The sequence below is a fragment of the Piliocolobus tephrosceles genome, chromosome 1, assembly GCF_002776525.5.
Source record: "Piliocolobus tephrosceles isolate RC106 chromosome 1, ASM277652v3, whole genome shotgun sequence".
Lineage (NCBI taxonomy): Eukaryota > Metazoa > Chordata > Mammalia > Primates > Cercopithecidae > Piliocolobus > Piliocolobus tephrosceles.
The window spans coordinates 37,575,642-37,598,073 of NC_045434.1; the positions used below are offsets into that span (position 1 = coordinate 37,575,642).

Below are 22,432 nucleotides of genomic sequence, written 5' to 3' on the forward strand. Positions count from 1 at the left end.
GAACTTCAACAACCCATAGGTTGCAGTCAACCTGATTCCAAATATCTAGAGTACTTTTTAAAGAAAAGTGTGACCCAGGGAAGTTTTGGGTTTTTTTGGTGGGGGGAAGGGGAGAGTTCTCTGGAATGACAAGAAGGTAAGCCATACCCCTTCACACACAAATGCATAAGAACTATCAATGTCTGTTAAGTTTAATTCATGAATAGAATCTAGGGTCCTTCAGGCTTTCCAGATGATGACTGGGGGTTACTTTACCAGGCAGGTATGACCACAAGGAATGCCTGACCCTGGCAACCTAGGCAAGGGCTGCCCTAAAGTCAGAGTTCTCCACCAGGGCTCCCGGACACCAGGGTCGGGTTTCCCAAGTATGAATTCAAGGAAGTTTGCAGCCATAAACGGGTAAGGTTGGGTATGTCTTCCTCACATGAAGAGGACAGACACGAATGTGAGAGCTCAGTCTCGGCAGTTGGTTCTGACCAGACCCCCACACACCTTTCTGACTGGTCAAATTAACTGCTCACACCAGCAACGCAGCCAGAGCCAGAAGACGCTAGCAACTAAGACTCTTTTTCCTTGTCAAGTTGCCAAATTTTCCTGTCAGGTAATTTAAAAAAAAATCTCAGACACTATTAAAAGCCTGTCTGGTTAATCGGTTCTGTCTGAAAACCCTTCCAACAGCCCCACGACCTTCCTCCATGTTGACACTGACCTCTTCTCAGACTGCGAGGGGTGAACTCTATCAAATGGCCAGACTTCAGGGGCTAGGATGGGGGAAGCTCAGTTATTAGAAGCTTTTCTTACAAGAGCTTCCAGGGGCCCAGAGCTTCAGTCCAGTCAAGAGGCTGGATGGTGACTGTCCCTGGTGTAAAGCAGATCCAAGGCTTTTTGTGGGTGGCTCTGCCCTGACCTGGTCTTAGGGCTATCAAGACTGAAAAGATCCTGCTCATTCTGATCCAGACTCTAAGGACCTCTATGGAAGACATGAGGAACTAATGACAATCTTTTTAGGGTCAGAAAAAGGCTATAATGAATGCATCACTGGCCTAAGCACAGAGAACTGGGACACCACCAGGGCCCTGTGTGCTCCTGAGGTCACAGGGCTATTTTTCCTATGTTTTCCATGGTGTACACTTAGGCATAGCTAAGTATAGGGCAAATCATCCACATTTTATTGTAAAATAGCTTAAAGTTCATCGGTCTGACCCCACATGTCTGTGATAATAGGACAGAAATTGAGAGAGGGCCCGAGGACTGGAAGATGCACCAGTGTGTGGGTGCCAGAGCAGGGGTGCTGGTGAGGCAGGGAGCAGAACAGCACCTGGTACCTGGCATGATGTGACAAGGCCCATGCCTGCTGGAGTGCTTAGAGAGCCCTGGCCCTGCTTTTCCTTGAAAATTTGCAACTTGACATTTCACTCATGGCCTAAAACAAAATTCCAAGCCATACTTGGACAGGCAATATATAAATACATATATGTATATATATTTTATATAAATATGTTATGTGTATATATACACATTTATATCTATAAATCTCAGGCACTATTATATATTTATATAAGTTATATAAATATTTATATATATTTATAAATAAATATAATTATATATATTTATAAATATATATTTATATAACTTAAATATATATTTATATAAATGTATTTATAAACAAATACAAATTTTATTTACATTAGCCCAACTATACTATCCAGAGAATAAAACATTCAAATTAAGAGTAACAGCATAGGTGTTACCAACCTCACTGTCACAACTACTTCAGGTACTTCCACTTCCTATAAGCTCAAGTGCAAATGAGAAGAGAACTCCAAAACTAGCCAACTTGAGGCCATTCACTAGCTTCTTTCAAGAGAGGGAGCCAGATGGAATGGACTAGCTAGTGGCTTTTCCTAGCTGTACTACTCAAAAAGAAAGCAAATGAGGCAAATAAAATTAAAAAGCCAAAAACAAAACAATGACTTGAAAAATGGAATGCAGGAAAAGAAAACAGGAAAATTAAGTTAGGTAATATTTATAGAACCCTCCCCCTTCTTCAAGCTTCCATAATATTTGTTTTCAAAATTAATTGGCTTGACAAATACCCACAGGTATGAAGTACTGATTGCTAGTTAGTAAAAACAGTGAAATTTCTCAAGAGCCTACTCAATGGACAATTCATAACTTTCTGGAATCTTAATAAAATGAGGCTAAGACAAGTCATTTAAAGCAAATATTATCATTTTTCATGAAGTCTTTTTTTACTCCTAAGGAAAATGGATATCCAAAGAATTTAAAAACTACTTCTGTCAAAAAATCACCTAACAGTTTAGCAATAGGCAAAAAACATTCTATCCTACCAAAAAAGTCTAAGTCAAATCTCAATCTAAATGAAAGTCCAAATTCTAGATGACCACTCTGTATTTTTTAAAAGGACTGTATTTTAACAATTAGGAGCTTCTATCGATATGCCAAAGTATGTAATTTTTTTTTTTTTTTTGAGGCGGAGTCTCGTTCTGTCGCCCGGACTGGAGTGCAGTGGCCAGATCTCAGCTCACTGCAGGCTCCACCTCCCGGGTTTACGCCATTCTCCTGCCTCAGCCTCCGGAGTAGCTGGGACTACAGGCGCCCGCCACCTCGCCCGGCTAGTTTTTTTTGTGTTTTTAGTAGAGACGGGGTTTCACCGTGTTAGCCAGGATGGTCTCGATCTCCTGACCTCGTGATCCGCCCGTCTCGGCCTCCCAAAGTGCTGGGATTACAGGCTTGAGCCACCGCGCCCGGCCCAAAGTATGTAATTTTTTAAAACTACTTAAAACAAAGAGAAATGTAATTTAACACACAAGTTTAAGGTTCGTCTAATGTCTTTACATCAAATGTCAATCCTTAGATGTCTAATGCGTTTCATGGGTAGGCAATGTAGTAACTGCTAGAGAGCTTAAAAAAAAAAAAAAACAACCAAACAAACAAAAAACAAAAAACCATGACATACATCTCTCCTCACTGTCAAGGGGCCTGGGGCCCAGCAGAGAGAAAGACAGTGAGTAATTATAGCCTTTCAAAGAACCTGGCACACAGAGTGTATTCCACAGGTACAGAATAAACACATTAAAAAGTAAAAGTACTCTGTGATAAGTGCTATAGTAAGGGTAGGCAAAAGGTGCTATGGAGCCCAGAGGAGAAGACCAGAGGGTAAGAGGAGGGGAGGGAAACGCTGACAGCATGCTGGGACAGGCTGCCGGGACTGTCACAAAACCTCCCATGGTCACACCAGGGCCTGCAAGCAGAAGTCTTCCTCTCGATTACATGATCCATGGATGGTCAGCATTTTTAAATTCCAAATATCTAACTGTATGCTTTCTCTCATTGATAATTATATTCTGATGTTTTCTTACCTGTCTATTTTTTCTTTCGGCTAATGCCTGCACAGATGAAGTTGACATCTGATCTTTCATGTCCTAATGAGAAACAAGATATGAAAACAAATGAAAAAATCCTGAAACAAAATCACAGTTAACATTTCACACATTAGCAAAACACACACTTTATTATTGATTTTTTAAAAAGAAGACTGCATTTCTTGGCTTTATTTTCAGTCTCAAAAATAAAGAAAAGAAAAAGAAAGATGGTCCCTTAAAAAGAAGTAACCTGGATACTAATTTAAATAGGAGGAAAGAGAAAGGGAATTAACATTTACCAGGTACCTACCACAGGTCAGAAACAGTGCTAAACATGCACACACATTATCACTGAACTTTCACAAGGAACCTGTGAAGCTGGTACTATTTCCATTTTAAGGTTGAGGAGACCTAGGTCCAAAAAGACGATGATACTTTCTCAAAGCCATATCACTAATAACGAACATCCCTGGGGTACAAACACAAAAGCACGTGTTCAAGCACTTGCATCTTTTTTTTACAATATATGTAAAAAACCATCTGCTTTTAGTATAAAGTATATTTACCATTAAACACCAAAGAATACTTCCAAGTAGTGGTACAATAGGTCACTTATTTTATTTCTGAGTTGGATTCATGAAAGGTATAGACTATTCCTAACATCAGAGTGAATTTCCAGAGTAGCGTCAAAAATAATTTTGTATGGAATGAAAAATGAATAGATCCAGTCCTTTATCTGAAGCAAAACATTTTATTAAATTTGAGTCATTTTGCTTATTTAGCTACAATCCAATGTACTATAGGATGATTTGAACTGAATACATGATAACTGCAACAAAATTTTTTTAAAAGGTTGTCAAAATATAATTTATGCAAACATCAAGTTATAAGACTTTTAGAAACTTCTTTAAAGACCCATGACAAGTAAACAGTAGATCAGACAGTGCCACCTCTTTTACAATCCCAGAACTGTGGTAAGTGAGAACCACCTGATTCAACTTTCAAACCACTCATCTAACCATTTAGCAAACACTCACTGATGTCTACTATGTGGCCAGGCATACAGCAGTGAATGATACTAGCTAGGCCCCTGCCCACATGGAGTTCACATCATGATGATGTGCCTAAGTCAGTCATGTGAGTGTTGTTAAAGATGCAGTTCCCCTGGATGTCACTATGCTCAGTGAAATAAGCCAGGCACAGAAAGACAAATACCGCATGTTCTCACTCATAAGTGGATGAGATTTCGCTCATGGTGGATTTCATGAAGACAAAGAATAGACAGGTGGTTACCTGAGGCCAGAAGAGTGCAGGGGGAAAGGAGGATGAAGAGAGGTTGATTAATGGGAAAAAATACAGTTAGAAGAAATAAGACCTAGTGCTCAACAGATCAGTAGGGTGACAATAGTTCAACAGTAATCTATCATATATTTCAAAATAGCAAGAGAATTCAAATGTTTGCGGTAAAGATAAATGTTTAAAATGATATTCCAATTACCTTCATTTGATCATTACACATTATATACATGTATCAAAATATCACATGTACCCTAAAAATATGCACAACCATTATGTATTAAGAAATTTAAAAAAAAAAATTTTTTTTTTTTTTGAGACACAGTCTCACCTCTGTCACCAGGCTGGAATGCAATGGCATGATCTCAGCTCACTGCAACCTCCGCCTCCTGGGTTCAAGCGATTCTCCTGCATCCACCTCCTGCGCAGCTGGGACTACAGGTGCCCACCACCACACCCAGCTAATTTTTGTATTTTTAGTAGAGACATGGTTTCAGTATGTTGGCCAGGATGGTCCCGATCTCTTGATCTTGTGATCTGTCCACCTCGGCCGCCCAAAGTGCTGGGATTACAGGCGTGAGCCACCATGCCCGGTCTAAAAATATTTTTTAAATGTAGTTCCCTAGGCCCCTCTGAGACCTATGAAGTCAGACACTTGACGGCACATTTTTAACAAGCACCCCCCAACCCCAACTCCTTGTCTTACGACGGAAATCTAGAAGCCTCAAAGAGAGACTGATCATTATGCTAGTATCTCCTGGACTGCAGGATTCCTTTTCTGATAGTCAATCCAACAGCCTGATTTATTTAATATACATTAAAAACTACGCAGAGCAACATTCACTAGGGGGTAATACACGCTTTTAAAAATAGACTCAGCTGGGCCCTGTGGCTTGCGCCTATAGTCCCAGCACTTTGGGAAGCCAAGGCAGTCGGATCGCTTGAGGTCAGGAGTTGCAGACCTGCCTGGGGAACATAGCAAAACCCCATCTCTACAAAATAAATAAAATAAAAATATAGTCAGTGCATTTTATAATAGTCTTTTTTTTAAAACAATGAACACATTACTTGCATAATAAAGATATCAACATGCATGAATGGAAAAGTGACATGTTAACCTTTGAACATTACATATACAACATACTTTTGCTGTTAGAAGTCAGTGCAGTCATGGTAGAGACATTAGCTGAAGAGCACAGGCACGCTTCTGGGGGTGCTGGTAACACTCTGCAATGCTTCTGGGTGCTGTTTAGATGGCTGTGTTCAGTTTATAAATTTATTAAGCTATATATTTAGGTTAATTACATTTTTCTACATCGTTATATTTTAATAAATATATATTTTTTAATACTGCTGGTCCCAAACAATGGCTGGATGGCAAACTAGACCAGCACTTCGAAAATAAATTTGTCATTCTATACCATGAGTCTCAAAATATTCACTGCCTTGACCCTGTAATTCCACTAACAATAATTTATTTTTAGGAAATAACATAAAATAGATACAAAAAAAGACATGCAGAGATGTGCACTGCAGTATTATTTATAATATGAAAAAAGCAGAAATAAGCAGCAAGTCCAAATAAGGGAACAGCAACACAATCCACACAATGCAGTATTATATACTAGGCATTAAGTACTAGGCATTGTGCTTACGAAGAGAGTTCAGTGAACAGACAATTCACAAAAAAACCCATAAATGATCAAACATCAATAGATACAATAACCCACTGGTAATCAAAGAAGTGTAGCTAAGAGACGTTTTCTCCAATTAGACCAAGAAAGATGAAAAAGACTGATAATACTTAGTGAAGGTATATTCTGAAACTCTATTAGAAATATGACTGATAAGGTCTTTTTGTAGGATACTTTGAAAACAATTTTTTTACTTTTATTTTTTGAGACAGGATCTCACTCTGATGCCCAGACTGGAGTACGGTGGTGCCATCACAGCTCACTGCAGCCTCAAACTCCCGGGCTCAAACGATCCTCCCACCTCAGCCTCCCAAGTAGCTGGGACTGCAGCATATGCTGCCACACCTATTTATTTTTTTAATTTTTGGTAGAGATGAAGTCTCCCTATGTTGCCCAAGCTGGTCTTGAATTCCTGAATTCAACTGATCTTCCTGCCTTGGACTACAGGCATGAGCCACCATGACTGGCTATGAATATTTAAAATGTGTATTCTCACCAAATTTTTTACGAAACAATTATGTAAGTTATGCTCACAAAGATGGTCACTGAAGTATGGTTTGCAACTGCCAATAATAAACAATAATCAAAATAGCTACTGGTAGGTCAATGATTAAATAAATCATAACAGAGCCACATTAGAGGAGAGGGAAAGATCATGATCTTTCATGTCAAAGACCTAGGTTTAAGACTTAGTTATGCTTTTTAATAGTTGCACTAAGTTTCTATTTCTTCTGTGCATTTAGAGTAATATCCTTTGGGATCACTGTAGGGGTTAATAGAGGTAACACACAAAGCCTGATTAACAGTAGCCAACAATACAGCAAGCACTCAATGAACATTATCAACAAATAAAAGTACGCAACTATTAAAAAGGATAGTCTGCTCCCAGGTAATACAGAACCCACTAGCTACTGAGCACCTCAAATGTGGTCAGTGCAACTGAGGAACTGAATTTTATTTCAATTAATTGATACTCAGTTATCAGAAATCTTTAAAGTATGTCTGGAAAAAATTGGGTTTGTGATTCTACTTTTTCAATTGTAAGTTCTGTAAACTATAAATACAGATCAAGTATTTCCAATGAAAATTTCACATCTGAATTGAGATGTGCTTGAGTGTAAAATACATGCCAGATTTATCACAAAAACAGTTTAAAAACTTTAAATCTCTCATTAATATCTCTTATGTTGACTACATGTTTAAATGATCATGGTTTGGATATATCAGGTTAAATAAAATATAATAAGCTCACCTATTTTTACTCTTTTAACGTGGCAACTAGAAAACAGCCCTTCTCTAGATTTACCTGCGTCATTGTAGGACTATGTCCACAATGTAATTTTTCATAGAAAAAAAGTTACAGATTATCATGCCACTGCTTCTTTAAAGTTTGCATATTTCAATGTCCATAAAATGGCTGTGAAAAATAAAACTGACACTAATTATTTCTAGGGAGTGAAATTAGAGAACGAAGAGGCATTTTCTCTTTTCTTTTACATCAAAAGTATTTGCATTTTATAAATACCAAGTACAGATTATTTTTAACCTAAGAAAATAAAATGCTATGATTGCATAATGGTATGATCACAACTATGTAAAAACACAACTGCCCTGCATTGGGAGGAAAATTATGAAGAAAACACAGCCTTGTGCTGTGTATTATTTTGAGTTTAGGTTCCTTTTTCTACTTTTTACTCTTGAAAAGTTTCTCTAATTTTATTTGAGCTTGCATTATAATTAAATATATATTTTAAAGTTGCAGTTTTTAAGTTTTATGCTTAATAAAAACCATGTGGGGTTATGTGTGTGCCTGCATGGGTGTTGTCCCGATGAGGCAGATTCTTCCAACAGCCATGTGGGTGGGCATCATCCTGTATGTGACCACCACCACCTGCAGGTAAGGATCTATGGCTTTCACTTCTTTTTTTTTTTGAGAAGGAGTCTCACTGTGTCTCCCAGGCTGGAGTGCAGTGGCACAATCTCAGTTCACTGCAACCTCCGTCTCTGAGTTCAAACAATTCTCCCACCTCTGCCTCCCAAGTAGCTGGGACTGCAGGAGCCTGCCACCATACTCAGCTAATTTTTGTATTTTTAGTAGAGATAGAGTTTCACCATGTTGGCCAGGGTGGTCTCAAACTCCTGACCTCAAGTGATCTGCCCGCCTCAGCCTCCCAAAGTGCTGGGATTACTGGTGTGAGCCACCACACCCCACCGGCTTTCACTTCTAAGATGGCACTTTATCCATGTAGGTCAAAAGTCAGCAGATACCACACAACAGAACACCTTCATATTGGAATTTGGGATCTTAAACTATGTTACTAAATAGTTTCAAACATCTTATAACAATCTATCATGCCAAAAACATAATTACTCATCTTCTTTTTAACACATGACGTTTAGAACCAGCAGTCAAGCAGCGAGTCCCAATAAAATATGGTTCATCTGCCAAAGGAACAACAAATGTCCTGGTTATTTATGCTTCTGTTCCCATTTCACACTGTCTTCCAAGCTGAATGAATGAGACATCATAAATCCCAGTGCTTCCCACTCATAACTCTTACATTTCAAGGTCATCTGTGCACACACTGGATACTTCACCCTTTTTGATTAACCAAAGCCATTTCCATCTTGACTTATAATTGACTGTAAACAATTCTCACATTGGAGCAGGTTCGGTTTTTTCGTGGAGAGGGTAATAGTTCTGATTCTAGCTTTTAAAGTTAAAGTCAGAGAATGTTAGTGAGGATTATTTCATAGATAAAACTGAGATCCAGGGAGGTTGAATGACTTACCATGGTTAAGATTTATTAAGGTCACAGCTTAGCCTAGAACTCAGGTTCCCTTACCCCTTATATTCACTGTTGTTCCACCATATACTGCAAAACCTCTTGATCCTAAATTAAACCAAAGTCACTTCTAGGATATATTTCTAAAACACAAAAATTTCACATGCAGAATCTTTGTGTATAGGTGACTCCACAAGAGTAAAAATGATTACCTCAAAAATATGAAAGCTATTTACATGAAAACTTTAATATTTTGGTTTCTTCACTAAAAACTGCCAGTAAAAGTGAATTTGTACAGACTTTAAAAATGCTTGGAAAAACATACACAAGACTCTAAACAAGGAAGGCTTACTAAAGGCATAACCAATGGACATTAATCAAGAAGAAACAGGCGATTCACTTTTTCAGGTTGAAGCAAAAAGAGAAAAAAAAAAAAATGCATAGAGTATCACTGACTCCCCTGCCTATGAAAGAGAAAGCATAAGTAGAATACACTGTTTGAAAGACAAAGTCAATCAAAATTTTGGAGCAACATTAAATGAAAGCCCACTAGTAATGGTAACAGAAGAGCTAACATAAATTTGTACAAATTCCTAGTTTGAACTTCATTTCATCTCATTTTCCAAATCTACTAACTCTCTGCTCCCTATCGAGCTCCTCCACCCAGAACCCAGAAATCTCTACGTACGAACACTGTTTAGCTAAATGTGGTAATATGGAATTATACAAAGCGTATTTTGTTTTTATTTTTAATCGAGTTAGCACCATTGCTATTTCCTTCTCTTCTACAGGACTTTCAACTAGAATATATTAAAATCATATCAGCAAAAGCTCAGTTAGGTACTGTTAGCCTACCACTGGTAAATACTAACAGCTTCCCCAAGAGGGGTCATAAATTTAAACAAGAATGATTTAGAACCCTAAAATATTCAGGTGGATCACATAATTAAGTATGGTTTAGATCTCAACTCTAAAAGGACAGTAAGATTTTGAAATAGTAACTTGATTTAGAATACCTCTTATTACTCTGTTCTCACACTGCTATGAAGAACTGCCCAAGACTGGGTAATTTATAAGGGAAAGAGGTTTAATTGACTCACAGTTAAGCATGGCTGGGGAAGCCTCAGGAAACTTACAATCATGGCAGCAGGTGAAGCAAGGCAATTTCTTCACAAGGCAGCAGGCAAGAGTGACAGAGCAAAGTGGGAAGAGCCCCTTATGAAACCATCAGACCTCATGAGACTCACTCACTATCATGAGAACAGCATGGGGGAAACTGCCCCCTTGATTCAATTACCTCCACCTGGTCTCTCCTTTGACCCATGGGGATTACGGGGATCACAATTCAAGAGGAGATTCTGGGGGAGGGGGGGCGGAAACAGCTAAACCATATCAACCTCTAAGTATGTACTTTAAAAAGCTGTTCAAATACTAGAAAATGAACTTTGGATTCTTCTTTCCATTATACCAGCGAACTTAATTTTCAATATACGAACCTCTAAATTTCAATCTGAAAACTTCCTAAGTCCACCTTGCAGAAAGAATAAATATAATGATTACGGTTAAGGATATATGCTTCACTGCAAGGCCCCACTGAAATATTAATGTCTATAGGAGTGTCCTTCAAAAAACCCACTACAAAAAAAAAAGTATACAAAATAATTGGGGACTTACTTATCTTACAAAAAATATGCCACCTAACAACAAGGCTTCCTCATCCGAACAGTATTTTCAACTGGCTAGAAATTAAGAATGTCTAATCCAAACACTCACTGTGGGTGGGGCATCTAAGGTCCAGAAAGGTTTCCCCCTCATTAAAATGTGGGTTTCTTTATAAACAATTTACGTCTATGTATATAGAAAGGCAACTAATGAATAAAACAAGTAACAAGAATATATAAAGTTCAGTGATAATCTACCATTTGAAATAATTTCAAAAGGAAATCACATGATATTAAAGACTTTGGCAAACACATACTAAGGTTCCCGCCTAAGATGACTCTTAAAAAGCCATATGTTAGCACTGGTATGATCCCAAGTCTTTTTATTCAAGGAAGCTGCTTTCTAGTACATATGTTAAAGACAGCTGGTTCTCTTACATCTAGTTATGCTAATCAAATAGCTTAGCCATATAGTTTCAAAATATGAAACATTTTAATGACACAAGGTTGTACTTAAATAATATTTTTTCTTAGATTATTTAATAATGGGTATATTCTAAATAACTTAGAACTATAAGATTTGTTCACTTGGATCAATTTTTTACACTCTGATAGATGCTTGTTTGCTCTGGATAACTCTGGAATGGCTGTCAAGTAGTTACATATGGAAATGTCAGTAACATAGGTTGCAAGAGTTCCAGAAGCAATTCAGATGGCGGAAGAGGCCGCTATCCAAACCCAGTAGGAGTCACTCTTCAACAATGCAAAGTGATTACCAATCAATCAAAAAACCAAATGGTTTCTACAATGTAATTGTTTTGTTCATCAAGAAATACAGTATACTAAGAAATAAAAAGTGAGAAAGATAACCAGCTTGAAGAAACTATGGACAAGGGTCTAATCATTCAGGATGACACCATTTGAAGGCACCCTGCCCAAAGCCAGCAGATTACTGTCTTATTTTTACTCTCGGAAATAAGCCTGACAGGCCGGGCATGGTGGCTCACGCAGGTAATCCCAGCACTTTCAGAGTCCAAGGCAGGCAAACTGCTTGAGTTCAGGAGTTCAAGACCAGCCTGAGCAACATGGTGAACCCTGTCTCTACAAAAAATTAGCCTGGTGTGGTAGTGCACGCCTGTAGTCCCAGCTACTTGGGAGGCTGAGGCAGGAGAAACACTTGAGCCGGAAGGCAGAGGCTGCAGTCAGCCAAGATCGTGCCACCGCACTTCAGCCTGGGCAACATAGTGAGACCTCGTGTCAAAAAAAGAAAGGCTAAAAACAGATTTCTTTTTCTTCAATCACAGAATTTTGTTTTTTTGAGGGTGCAGTGACATGATCATAGCTTTCATGATCCTCCCACCTTGGCCTCCCATCTTGGTGTTCCATGTAGTTGAGACTACAGGTGTCCACCACCATGTCCAGCTAATTTTTCTATTTTTTTTTTGTAGAGACGGGGTTTCATCATGTTGCCCGGACTGGTTTCAAATTCCTGGATTCAAGTGATCCACCCACCTCTGCCTCCCAAAGTGCTGGGATTACAGGCATGAGCCACTATGCCCAGCCAATCAGAGAAATTATATGTGGGGAAGCTCACATCTGATTCATATTTAAAAAGTGGTTTCAGAGGTGACCTATTAGTTTACAATTAACGGAAAGAGCTCTAAGAAGTCTGGCTATTTCTTATACAGATAACACAATAAGATCATATTCCTTACCCTGACAACTTGCCGAGTACTTGTAATGAAGGCTTTTCTTATACTCAATTCAGTTGCATCGAGGTTAAATTTTCTAGGATTTGCTTCAACTATGCGTAGGTCAAAAAGTCAAGGTAAAACAATTTCATCATCAAAGCCTGACAACATCCTGTTAACCTGTTAACTCACTGAATCTCTCACATGCAAACAAATAAAATCTGGCTCAAACTTTCTGAAAACATAGTCAGCTGGACACCAATCATTCTCAGACTTCCTCTGCCCGCAGCCACTGGAGGGAGGATCCCTTTGCCCCAAGACAGAGATGACCTGTTGGATTAGGAAGCACAGCCCCTGCTGATGAGCTTCACTACAAACACTTAGGGCTATCTGACCACAGCTGAGCTGGGTTCTTCCTGTTTGCCAACACTTGTGTCTATCCTTTTTTGACTCCTGATCATCTTTACTAAGCCAGCTTTTGCATGTCTTTTTCTCCTGCCATTCCAAATCACTTCCAATTATGCCAAGATGCTAACCCTACTTCTTAATCTAGGGAGATCAGGCCTTCTTCAGAGAAGCTGCCTTCATTCTCTTACCCTCTGGCCTGGTCCGCTGCACCATGTCAGACACTCGCATAGCTCGCTACACTTCTCTTTCATAATCTGCAGGTATCTATGTGTGTTATTATTTGATTACCATCTGTCCCCCATTCCTATCCACTCAAAGTTCTGTGAGGGCTGGTATAGTGTTTATTAATCTAATCTCCATAACCAACAAAATGCCTGGTACGTAGTATACTCAATAAACATTTGCTGGTTGAATGATGAGTATCTATTAAAACTTTCGTTTTTTTAATCTCACATTTTCTCTATCTCCCCTAACTTTTTTTCCTTCCCTCCTGTCTCAAGGGAAGAATTATCTCCCTGTAACTGTGCTTTTGATCCTGCCCCCTCACATATTTGCCACTAATCTTAGAGAACATACTTGCCTTTTAATAATTTAAAAGGTACCCGGGGTCATCATGAATAACAAAAATTTATCCTATGTATCAACTGTATACGAATCTGTGCTAACTATAGGGTGATCCTGACAGAAGCTGGTTTTCTTGATTTATCTCACTTAGAGAAAAAACAAAACAGAACTCAGAGCATGCAAGCGGCATATCTTCCATCTAAAGTTTTGGTTAAGTGGGATTTCCAGTTGAAAAGAAAAGGCCATATAATGAAGTTTTTACAGTTCTCCAGTGCATGAGTCAGATCAGTGGACTCATTTCACATTAACACCATGAATTAGCAGAACAGATCTGCTTTTACTAAATGTAGTTTCATGGAACAAGATGCCTCTTCAATGGACGGCGCCCACTGAACATCACTTCTTAAACATGACAGTCTACAAAAAGATTTTTTGATCTCTAATTACCAAAGTGTAACACTGGCCTATATGTACCTCTATATGATAATGACTGCTAGCACTATTACATAAGCTGTTTGCCAGGTGCCATTCTAAACTCTTTACCTGTATAATCCCAATAATCCTATGAGGTAGGTACTCTTGTTATCCTAACTTTCCATTAAAGAGGAAACTGAAGCACAGGGGGTTAAGTGATGGGCCCAAGTAACATGGTAACCGGTTGTGATACTGTAACATAATAAATACAAATTTGGTCTCTGCACCTCATTCCTGGCAAACGGCTCCTAGATCCCTTAGAATCTCCAGAGTGATGAGTATCTTTTGTATGTTAATGGGATAACTGATGGCTGGGGGTTTCTAGATAGCCTCAGGATGAGGGGCTGGTCCCCAGAGAAACCAACCATGTGATTAGACAGTTGAAGCTTTCAGCCCCCTGCTCAACCCCCCACCCCAGGGGAAAGGGACTGGCGGCTGAGTTGATCACCAATGGCCAACTGATGCGATCAATCATGCCTACGAAATGAATCCTCCCCAAACACCTAGAAGGACAGAGTTTAGGAAGCTTCCAGATAGGTGAACATGTGGAGGTTCCTGGAGGCACCTGAAGAGGGCCTGGAAGTGCTGCACCTCTTCTCCTACACCTTGCAAGCATCTCTTCCATCTGGTCATTCATCTGTACTCTTTGTAATATCCTTTACAATAAATGGATAAACCTAAGGAAACTATTTCCCAGAGTTCTGTGAACTGCTCTTGCAAATTAAATTAATTTGATCCATGGAGGGAGTTGTGGGAACTCCTATTTATACCTGGTCAGTCGGGAGCACTGGTCACAACCTGGGGCTTGCAACTGGCATCTGAAATGGGAGCAGTCTTGTGGGACTGAGCTCTTAACCTGTGGACCTGATGCTATTTCCACGTAGACAGTGTCAGAAATATCATACTGACTTGAGTGTGAGTGTAGAGACTTTTAAAAAAAAAAGAAAAATAGGGTTTTTTTTTCCCCCTTTACATTGGTAGAGCCAGGACTTGAACACCAGGAATCTGATTCCAGGGTCCAGAGTCATAATCATTACACCATGCTGCCTTTATATGTATATATTTATAGTACAGGATTTGTCACACACTGTACAAGAATGTGGCTACTCTACCTTAACTTACTGGGCAAATACTTTAAAGATATCACAGTACAAGGAAGAGCAACAAACATCAACCAATTATAAAAGAAAATGTTTCATCTACATAGTGGAAACAACGGGAGAAAAACTTGTCCGTTTGTCTATTTACCCAAAATGGCACAGACACCACAGAAAAGGATATTGATGGTTTCATCAAGGTCCTCTAGATCCCACTCTATGCTCCGGAGGTTGTTTCTCAGCTCGTTGGTGGTCCAGTCGATTTCTTCCCTTGTTGCTGTGGAGGGGTCCTGGAGGAGCTCTGTCCATCTCTGAAACAATCCCTGGGCAGTGTTGACAGCTTTCTGTACCTCTCTGTCATCAAGATGAGGCAAAGGAGAGAAATTACAGACAACATTCCATGGACAAGTTACTGCAGGATTTAGGCTAACATTTATGATCATACACCATCCTCAGCAACCACCATTCCCACAGAAGGCTCTTCACAGACAAATGTCAAAGTTCAAAACTTTGATACACAGTCTGAGTATTATGTTCTCAGCTGATGCTTAGAATACAATATCCATTATTTAAGCAGCTACAATATCAAGTTTGTTGGGGAAGGACAAATTTAATATTTTTCTCTGAACAGACTATATATAATAGTATAATGAAGCAATCCCACAAATCAACTAAAGGGCAATGGGCATTCCCACATGCTTTCACTTGGTGTGATGGTATTAATAAATTATACTCAGATGAAAAAGTCCTAATATAGCCTTTCTTTTCTTGGTGTGGGAGGAATGAGAATGCTGGAGGGAAGGTTACTCTTATACAGCTCCCGTTTTATTATAGGTTAAGAATTTTAATCCCAGAAATTTTTAAACACAAAATCTCATTCAATTTCCAAACATTATTAGCTTTAAATATACCTACTTTCCTTAATTAAGCAATACCATATACCAGATTAGTGTTTGTTTTTGTTTTGTTTTTGAGATGGAGTCTTACTCTTTTTTTTTTTTTTGGAGACGGAGTCTCGCTCTGTCGCCCAGGCTGGAGTGCAGTGGCCGGATCTCGGCTCACTGCAAGCTCCACCTCCCAGGTTTATGCCATTCTCCTGCCTCAGCCTCCCAAGTAGCTGGGACTACAGGCGCCTGCCACCACACCCGGCTAATTTTTTTGTATTTTTTAGTAGAGATGGGGCTTTACTGTGTTAGCCAGGATGGTCTCGATCTCCTGACCTCGTGATCCGCCCGCCTCGGCCTCCCAAAGTGCTGGGATTACAGGCGTGAGCCACGGCGCCCGGCCGAGATGGAGTCTTACTCTTTTGCCCAGGCTGGAGTGAAGTGGTGCGATCTCGGCTCACTGCAGCCTCCATCTCCCGGGTTCAAACGACTCTTCTGCCTTAGCCTCCCAAGTAGCTGGGATTACAGGCACCTGCCACCACACCTGGCTAATTTTTGTATTTTTAGTAGAGACGGGGGTTTCGCCATCTTGGCCAGGCTGGTCTTGAACTCCTGACCTCAGGTGATCCACCTGCCTCGGCCTCCCAAAGTACTACCATTACAAGCATGAGCCACCGCGCCCAGCCAGATTAGTGTTTTTCTTGTTCAGAAAATGAGACTAGGCCATTAAGTGCTACGATCTAGCATGCTTTTAGATTAGATATAGTCACAAGATTTTAAGAACTTTTATCACCACCATTGGACCAATATCCACCATTTAAATGTTATAATCTAATACTACCACATATAAAATCCAAAAAGGAGTCATTTTATAATCATATGGTCTCTCATGTTTAAAGATGATAATCCCACTGCTCCCAAACTATAAGAACTGTTTTGATCCTTCTATGACTTCTTCTGGAACACAGACTACAAAAAAGCATTCTAGATGATTAGGGTGTTTGTTGTCTATGGCTTTAAGACAGAATTCACACGCATCCTATACCCTCTGACGTTTCAAGTACTGGAAAAAAGAAAGCACTAACAAAAAAGAAGAAAAGCACCTTACAATATTTAGGTCTATGGCATACCGATGAGAGCTAAGAGGCTGAATGTTAAACAGAGAATATAGCTACTAGGCGCAGGCTGAGTAAATAAGCAAGCTATATGGACAACAATTCTACCAAGGTCTAGTCACATCTAGTTTACGGCTTAGGCAAGTCACCTCATTGTTCCTTTCATGTCAGCATTTAGACTTTCAGTGCTAATGAGAAACCCTATTTAAGATAAAATGGGGAAGAATTAAGTGAGGTGCAAATCTATTTTCTTAACTCTTTATGGGATCTGGGTGATTTAGTGGAGAAAGAGCTATGTATCATTCCTTAATGCAAAGTAAGTCATCCTTTGGTATCCTGGGGGGATTGGTTCCAGGACCCCCACAGGATACCAAATCTGCAGATTCTGAAGTCCTTATATAAAGTGGCATAGTATTTGCATATAACCTACGCACATCCTCCTACATACTTTAAATCATCTCTAGACTATTTATAACACCTAATGTAATTTAAATGCTATGTAAATTGCTGTTATACTGTATTGTTTAGGGAATAAGAAAAAAAAAAGTCTGTACATGTTCAGCAAAGATGCAACCATTCTTCTTTATACTGAATATATTCAATCCTGAGTTGGCTGAATCCACAGATTTAGAACCCACAGAGATGGAGGGCTGATTGTATTGGTTTATTTGTAAGTACTGAGTATCATCTGTGATAATGCAAGACAGAGTTAAAGAGGTATCTGTAAAGACATCTTTTAAAGAATATAAAATTTATCAATTCTGTAAAGTAAATATGAATTCCTTTTTGAGAACTAGAAGCCTCAAACCAAGAAGCCTTGGGCTAGGGCTTAGGTTTGTTCTCCACCACCAGTACACAATTATTATGCTGGAATTAAATTCTAAGTAGCAATCTATGAACTTCTTTGGTCTCAGGAGACTCCTTTGAACTCTTCAAAATTATTGAAGACGTCAAAGAGCTTAGAGTTACGTGTACTATATATCTAATGCTATTTACTATATCAGGAATTCAAACAGACATTTTAAAAATATTTGTCAACTTTAAAATGTGAGCTTACATGTTAACAATGTTTTTATTTAAAAAAATTCTAAAACAAAAAAAAAATGTAGTGAGAATGGCATTGTTTTACATTTGTGCAAATCTCCTTAATAAATGTGGATTCTCATATCCACTTATACCATCAGTCTGTGGACATACATTTTGGTAGAAGCAGATGATGAGAATCCAGCCTCATACAGATACATACTTGGAAAAGGGAGGAGAATTTTAATAGTCTTTTCGGACAATTGTGAATGTACTTTTTTGATAGTATACCAATACTTGACAACTGGCTGTTAAAGGTTAGCTGCAATGTGGATCCTAAAACTGTATTAAAGAACTTTTTAGACTTTCTTATTTTACAATAATAATTTTCTTGGCCGGGCGCGGTGGCTCAAGCCTGTAATCCCAGCACTTTGGGAGGCCGAGACGGACGGATCACAAGGTCAGGAGATCGAGACCATTCTGGCTAACACGGTGAAACCCCGTCTACTAAAAAAATACAAAAAACTAGCTGGGCGAGGTGGCGGGCGCCCGTAGTCCCAGCTACTAGGGAGGCTGAGGCAGGAGAATGGCGTAAACTTGGGAGGCAGAGCTTGCAGTGAGCTGAGATCCGGCCACTGCACTCCAGCCTGGGCGACAGAGCGAGACTCTGTCTCAAATATAATAATAATAATAATAATAATAATAATAATAATAATAATAATAATAATGTTCTTGTTTTTCTTAGTTTACCAAGTAAAATGGGAAGGAGTATCTCAGTCATTAGGGAGCTTTGTCTCCCATACACTACGACCCATTGGTCAATCTTATACAGGCTGAGATTCCGTTATCCAAAATGCTTGGGACCAAAAATATTTGGGATTTTTTCAGATTTAGAATATTTGCATTATACTTACCAGTTGAGCACCCCAATCTGAAAATCCAAAATCTAAAACGCTCCAATGAGCATTTCTTTTGAGCATCTTGTTGGTGCTTAAAAAGTTTTGGATTTTGGAACATTTCATATTTGAGATGCTCAACCTGTACTTTGGATCTTTTACTTTTGGATGATTTTATAACATCATGTACTGGTCATTAGGAAAGTATCAGTCTACTGAGTACTGCAGAACCTCCAAATACCAGCTCATTTCATTACACAGTATCCAAAATCATATTTGTTACTATCACCACCAATTTCATCAGAAAAACTCAAGTACTGGAAATCTGTAAGAGCACAGCAGTTGATATAGGCTCTCCAAACTTCTGTTTTTTTTTTTTTTTTTTTTTAAACAAAAGGCTTTAATTTTATCACTGGTAAAAATACTGTCAGTTATTTTCCATGAAGTGACAGGTTCACCTCGTTCATTTGTGAGAAAATATCTCGAGAATTTTAAAGATAATTCTGAGATTTGAGAAAGCCTGCAAGTCTGAGGAACCAGTTTATCATTCTCTCCAGTAAAAATGAGATTTTGCTAGAGGGAAAAACAGCTATTTCAACTCACAACTCAATCACATAAGTGCTTTTCCTAGAGACAACCATTTTATTTAACAATACATCACAAAAAAGCTTCATGTACATTTCCATTTTGCCAGTGGAATATTAAAATATATACTAAGGGAGAAGATATTTACAGATTACATATCTGATGAATGACATATCCAGAATATATTTTTTTAAAACTCTCAAAACTTAATAAGGAAAACCCAATTAAACAAGGCCAGGCGCAGTGGCTCATGCCTGTAATCCCAGAACTTTAGGAGGCCAAGGCGGGTAGATCACTTGTGGTCAGGAGTTCAAGACCAGCCTGACCAACACGGTGAAACCTCTTCTCTACCAAAAATACCAAAAAATTAGCCGGGCATGGTGGTGAGTGCCTGTAATCCCAGATGCTCAGGAGGCTGAGGCAGGAGGATCACTTGAACCTGGGAGGCAGAGGTTGCAGTGAACCAAGATGATGCCATTGCACTCCAGTCTGGGTGACAGAGCAAAACTGTGTTTAAAAAAAAAAAAAAAAAAAAGGCAAAAGATTTGACCAGTCACCTCAGCAAAGACATACATATGACAGACAGCACAGGAAAAGATGCCCAATATCATTAATGACATGCAAATTAAATCTTCAATTAGCTACTACTACATATTTAGAATGGATTACAATGAAAACAAAACTGACAATGCGAAGTGCTGGAAAGGTGGTGGTGTAACCAGAACTCTCATACCTTACTGGTGGACAGGCACAAATAGTACAGCCATTTCCAAATAGTACAGCCATTTGGAAGAGAGTTTGGTTGTTTCTTAAACATATATTTAACGTATGACCCAAAAGTCCCACTCCTAAGTGAAATGAAAACTTGTGTTCACACAGCCTGCATATTTTTATAGTAGCTTTACTAATAACAGCCAAAAATTGTAAACAACCCACATGTCCTTCAACTAGTGAGTGGATAAACTGTAGTGTGTATATATACATATATATATATATATATATATAACAGAATACTATTCAGCAATAAAAAGGAATAAACTACAGCTACATACAACAACATAGACGAATCTCAAATGCATTAGGCTAAGCGAAAAAGCTAGACTCAGAAGGCCATGTACTATACAATTTCACTGACAAAACATCCGGAAAAGGCAGAATTATAGGAACAGGAAACAGTTCAGTGTTTGCCAGGTGCTGGACATGGGGGAAGGACCAGAAGGCATACAGAGAAATGTTTTGGGGTGATGGATCTGTGTTATATCCTACTTGTGGAAGTGATGATTACACAACTATGTGAATCTGTCAATTTCACAGATGTGTATACCAAAAAGGTTGCTTTTCACTGTAGGTAAATTGTAACTTTAAAAAAATGAGAAAAATTATACTTGAGGGTCAAGATTTTATAAAATTAATAAGTTTTACTGTTTCATAAAGAATATTCTTTTGTTTGTTTGAGACAGAATCTCACTCCGTCACCCAGACTGGAGTGCAGTGGTGCTATCTCAGCTCACTGCAACCTCCACCTCCCGGGTTTCATCGCTTCTCCTGCCTTAGCTTCCTGAGTAGCTGGAATTACAGGTGTGCACCACCACACTCAGCTAATTTCTGTATTTTTAGTAGAAACAGAGTTTCACTATGTTGGCCAGGCTGGTCTCAAACTCCCGACTTCAAGTGATCCGACTGGCTCAGCCTCCCAATGTGCTAGGATTATAGGCATGAGCCACCGTGCCTGGCCTCATGAAGAATATTAAGGGAATATATGACTTTTTTTTTTTTCCTTTTTTTACTGTTAGTACAAAGTGATGAGGAATACCACAGAAAGCATGGCACAGCACCACTGCTTTGATTTTTGGTAAGCCACCAGGAGTTTTAGCCACCACAGCTTTGGTACCATCAGTGCAAATGTCAACACAGTGAAAAAGGCAGATAATATCTGAATATTATCATGAAAAGAGTTTTGAGCTGGTAGATCCTTCTGTGATCTACAATGTCTTAAGACACCGATAGGCAGATTGGAGTCGAGGAGTGTGCATGGGTGGATTCTAGTGGCACTGAGTGTGAAGCAAGGAATCCTTAAGCATGCAAGAAGTAAAGCATGTCCTGAGGTAAAAATGAAAGAAATGGCAGGAATTAGAAAAATGCTACAAAGCAATTGCAGAATAAAGCTCAGCACCCGACAGGCTGACCAATGAGTTGGCTTATTCCACTCTAAAGCTCTTACTTTTAAAAACAGGATTCCTGTTTAGTTTTCGTTTAGTAACACAGACATAAGAAAGGTAAACCAGTTGTTATTTTACATTTTTAAGATGGGTGTTTTAAGGGATTACAAAGGTGGAAACTGCCAACAACGGCTCAGATCTTGAAAGACAGCCAGAATCTGCAGCGTATCAAGAAATCCCATCACAATAGCAAGCAAAGAGGTCTCTCTAAGTGTAAAACCTCCCAACCATTCTTCCAATATCATTTCAGCTCAGCGTTAGCCTGAAAAATAAGGCATGAACTGGGAGCAGAAACAATGTTGGTCACAAGTCTTATTAGGAAGCCAACTATTAAAGGTAACCAGCATTTTCTAAAGCACATAGGATTTCTAAACAGCTTCAAGAGCCACAAGACACACCTAATGTACAAATCTAACCAGGAAGACAACCCTCTCAATTCAGAACCACTTGTTAAGTACTTGCAACTAAAAACTGAAGATTACTTGGCATTCCAAGTAAGTCAATTCATAAAACAGTAGCATATCATCATGTCACCTATTTGAGATTTGTGAGGGTTTTTACAAGAGAAGTGCCCATCTACGTGATTTCACATTTCTTTCTCAGGAAAGGCAAGGGACTTGTTTCAGGATCAGTTGGCTAGTGATGCATGACCC

The 22,432-nt window shown here is 39.0% G+C and overlaps 1 protein-coding gene across 4 annotated transcripts in view; it reads right to left on the reverse strand.

Annotated features, from left to right (window-relative positions):
• Window positions 1-22,432, reverse strand: part of STX6 (syntaxin 6) — a 50,837-nt gene that overhangs the window by 17,403 nt on the left and 11,002 nt on the right. For 2 of the 4 annotated variants that reach the window (XM_023203516.2, XM_023203517.2), the window contains exons 2-4: window positions 15,242-15,411; window positions 12,539-12,633; window positions 3,384-3,446 (exon numbers count right to left, since the gene is read on the reverse strand). In XM_023203516.2, the coding sequence (XP_023059284.1) occupies window positions 3,384-3,446; window positions 12,539-12,633; window positions 15,242-15,411 (328 nt within the window). Of the gene's footprint in view, window positions 1-3,383; window positions 3,447-3,696; window positions 4,972-5,826; window positions 6,645-12,538; window positions 12,634-15,241; window positions 15,412-22,432 lie in introns of those variants that run through there. The other 2 variants (XM_023203518.3, XM_023203520.3) reach the window with 2 other exon arrangements.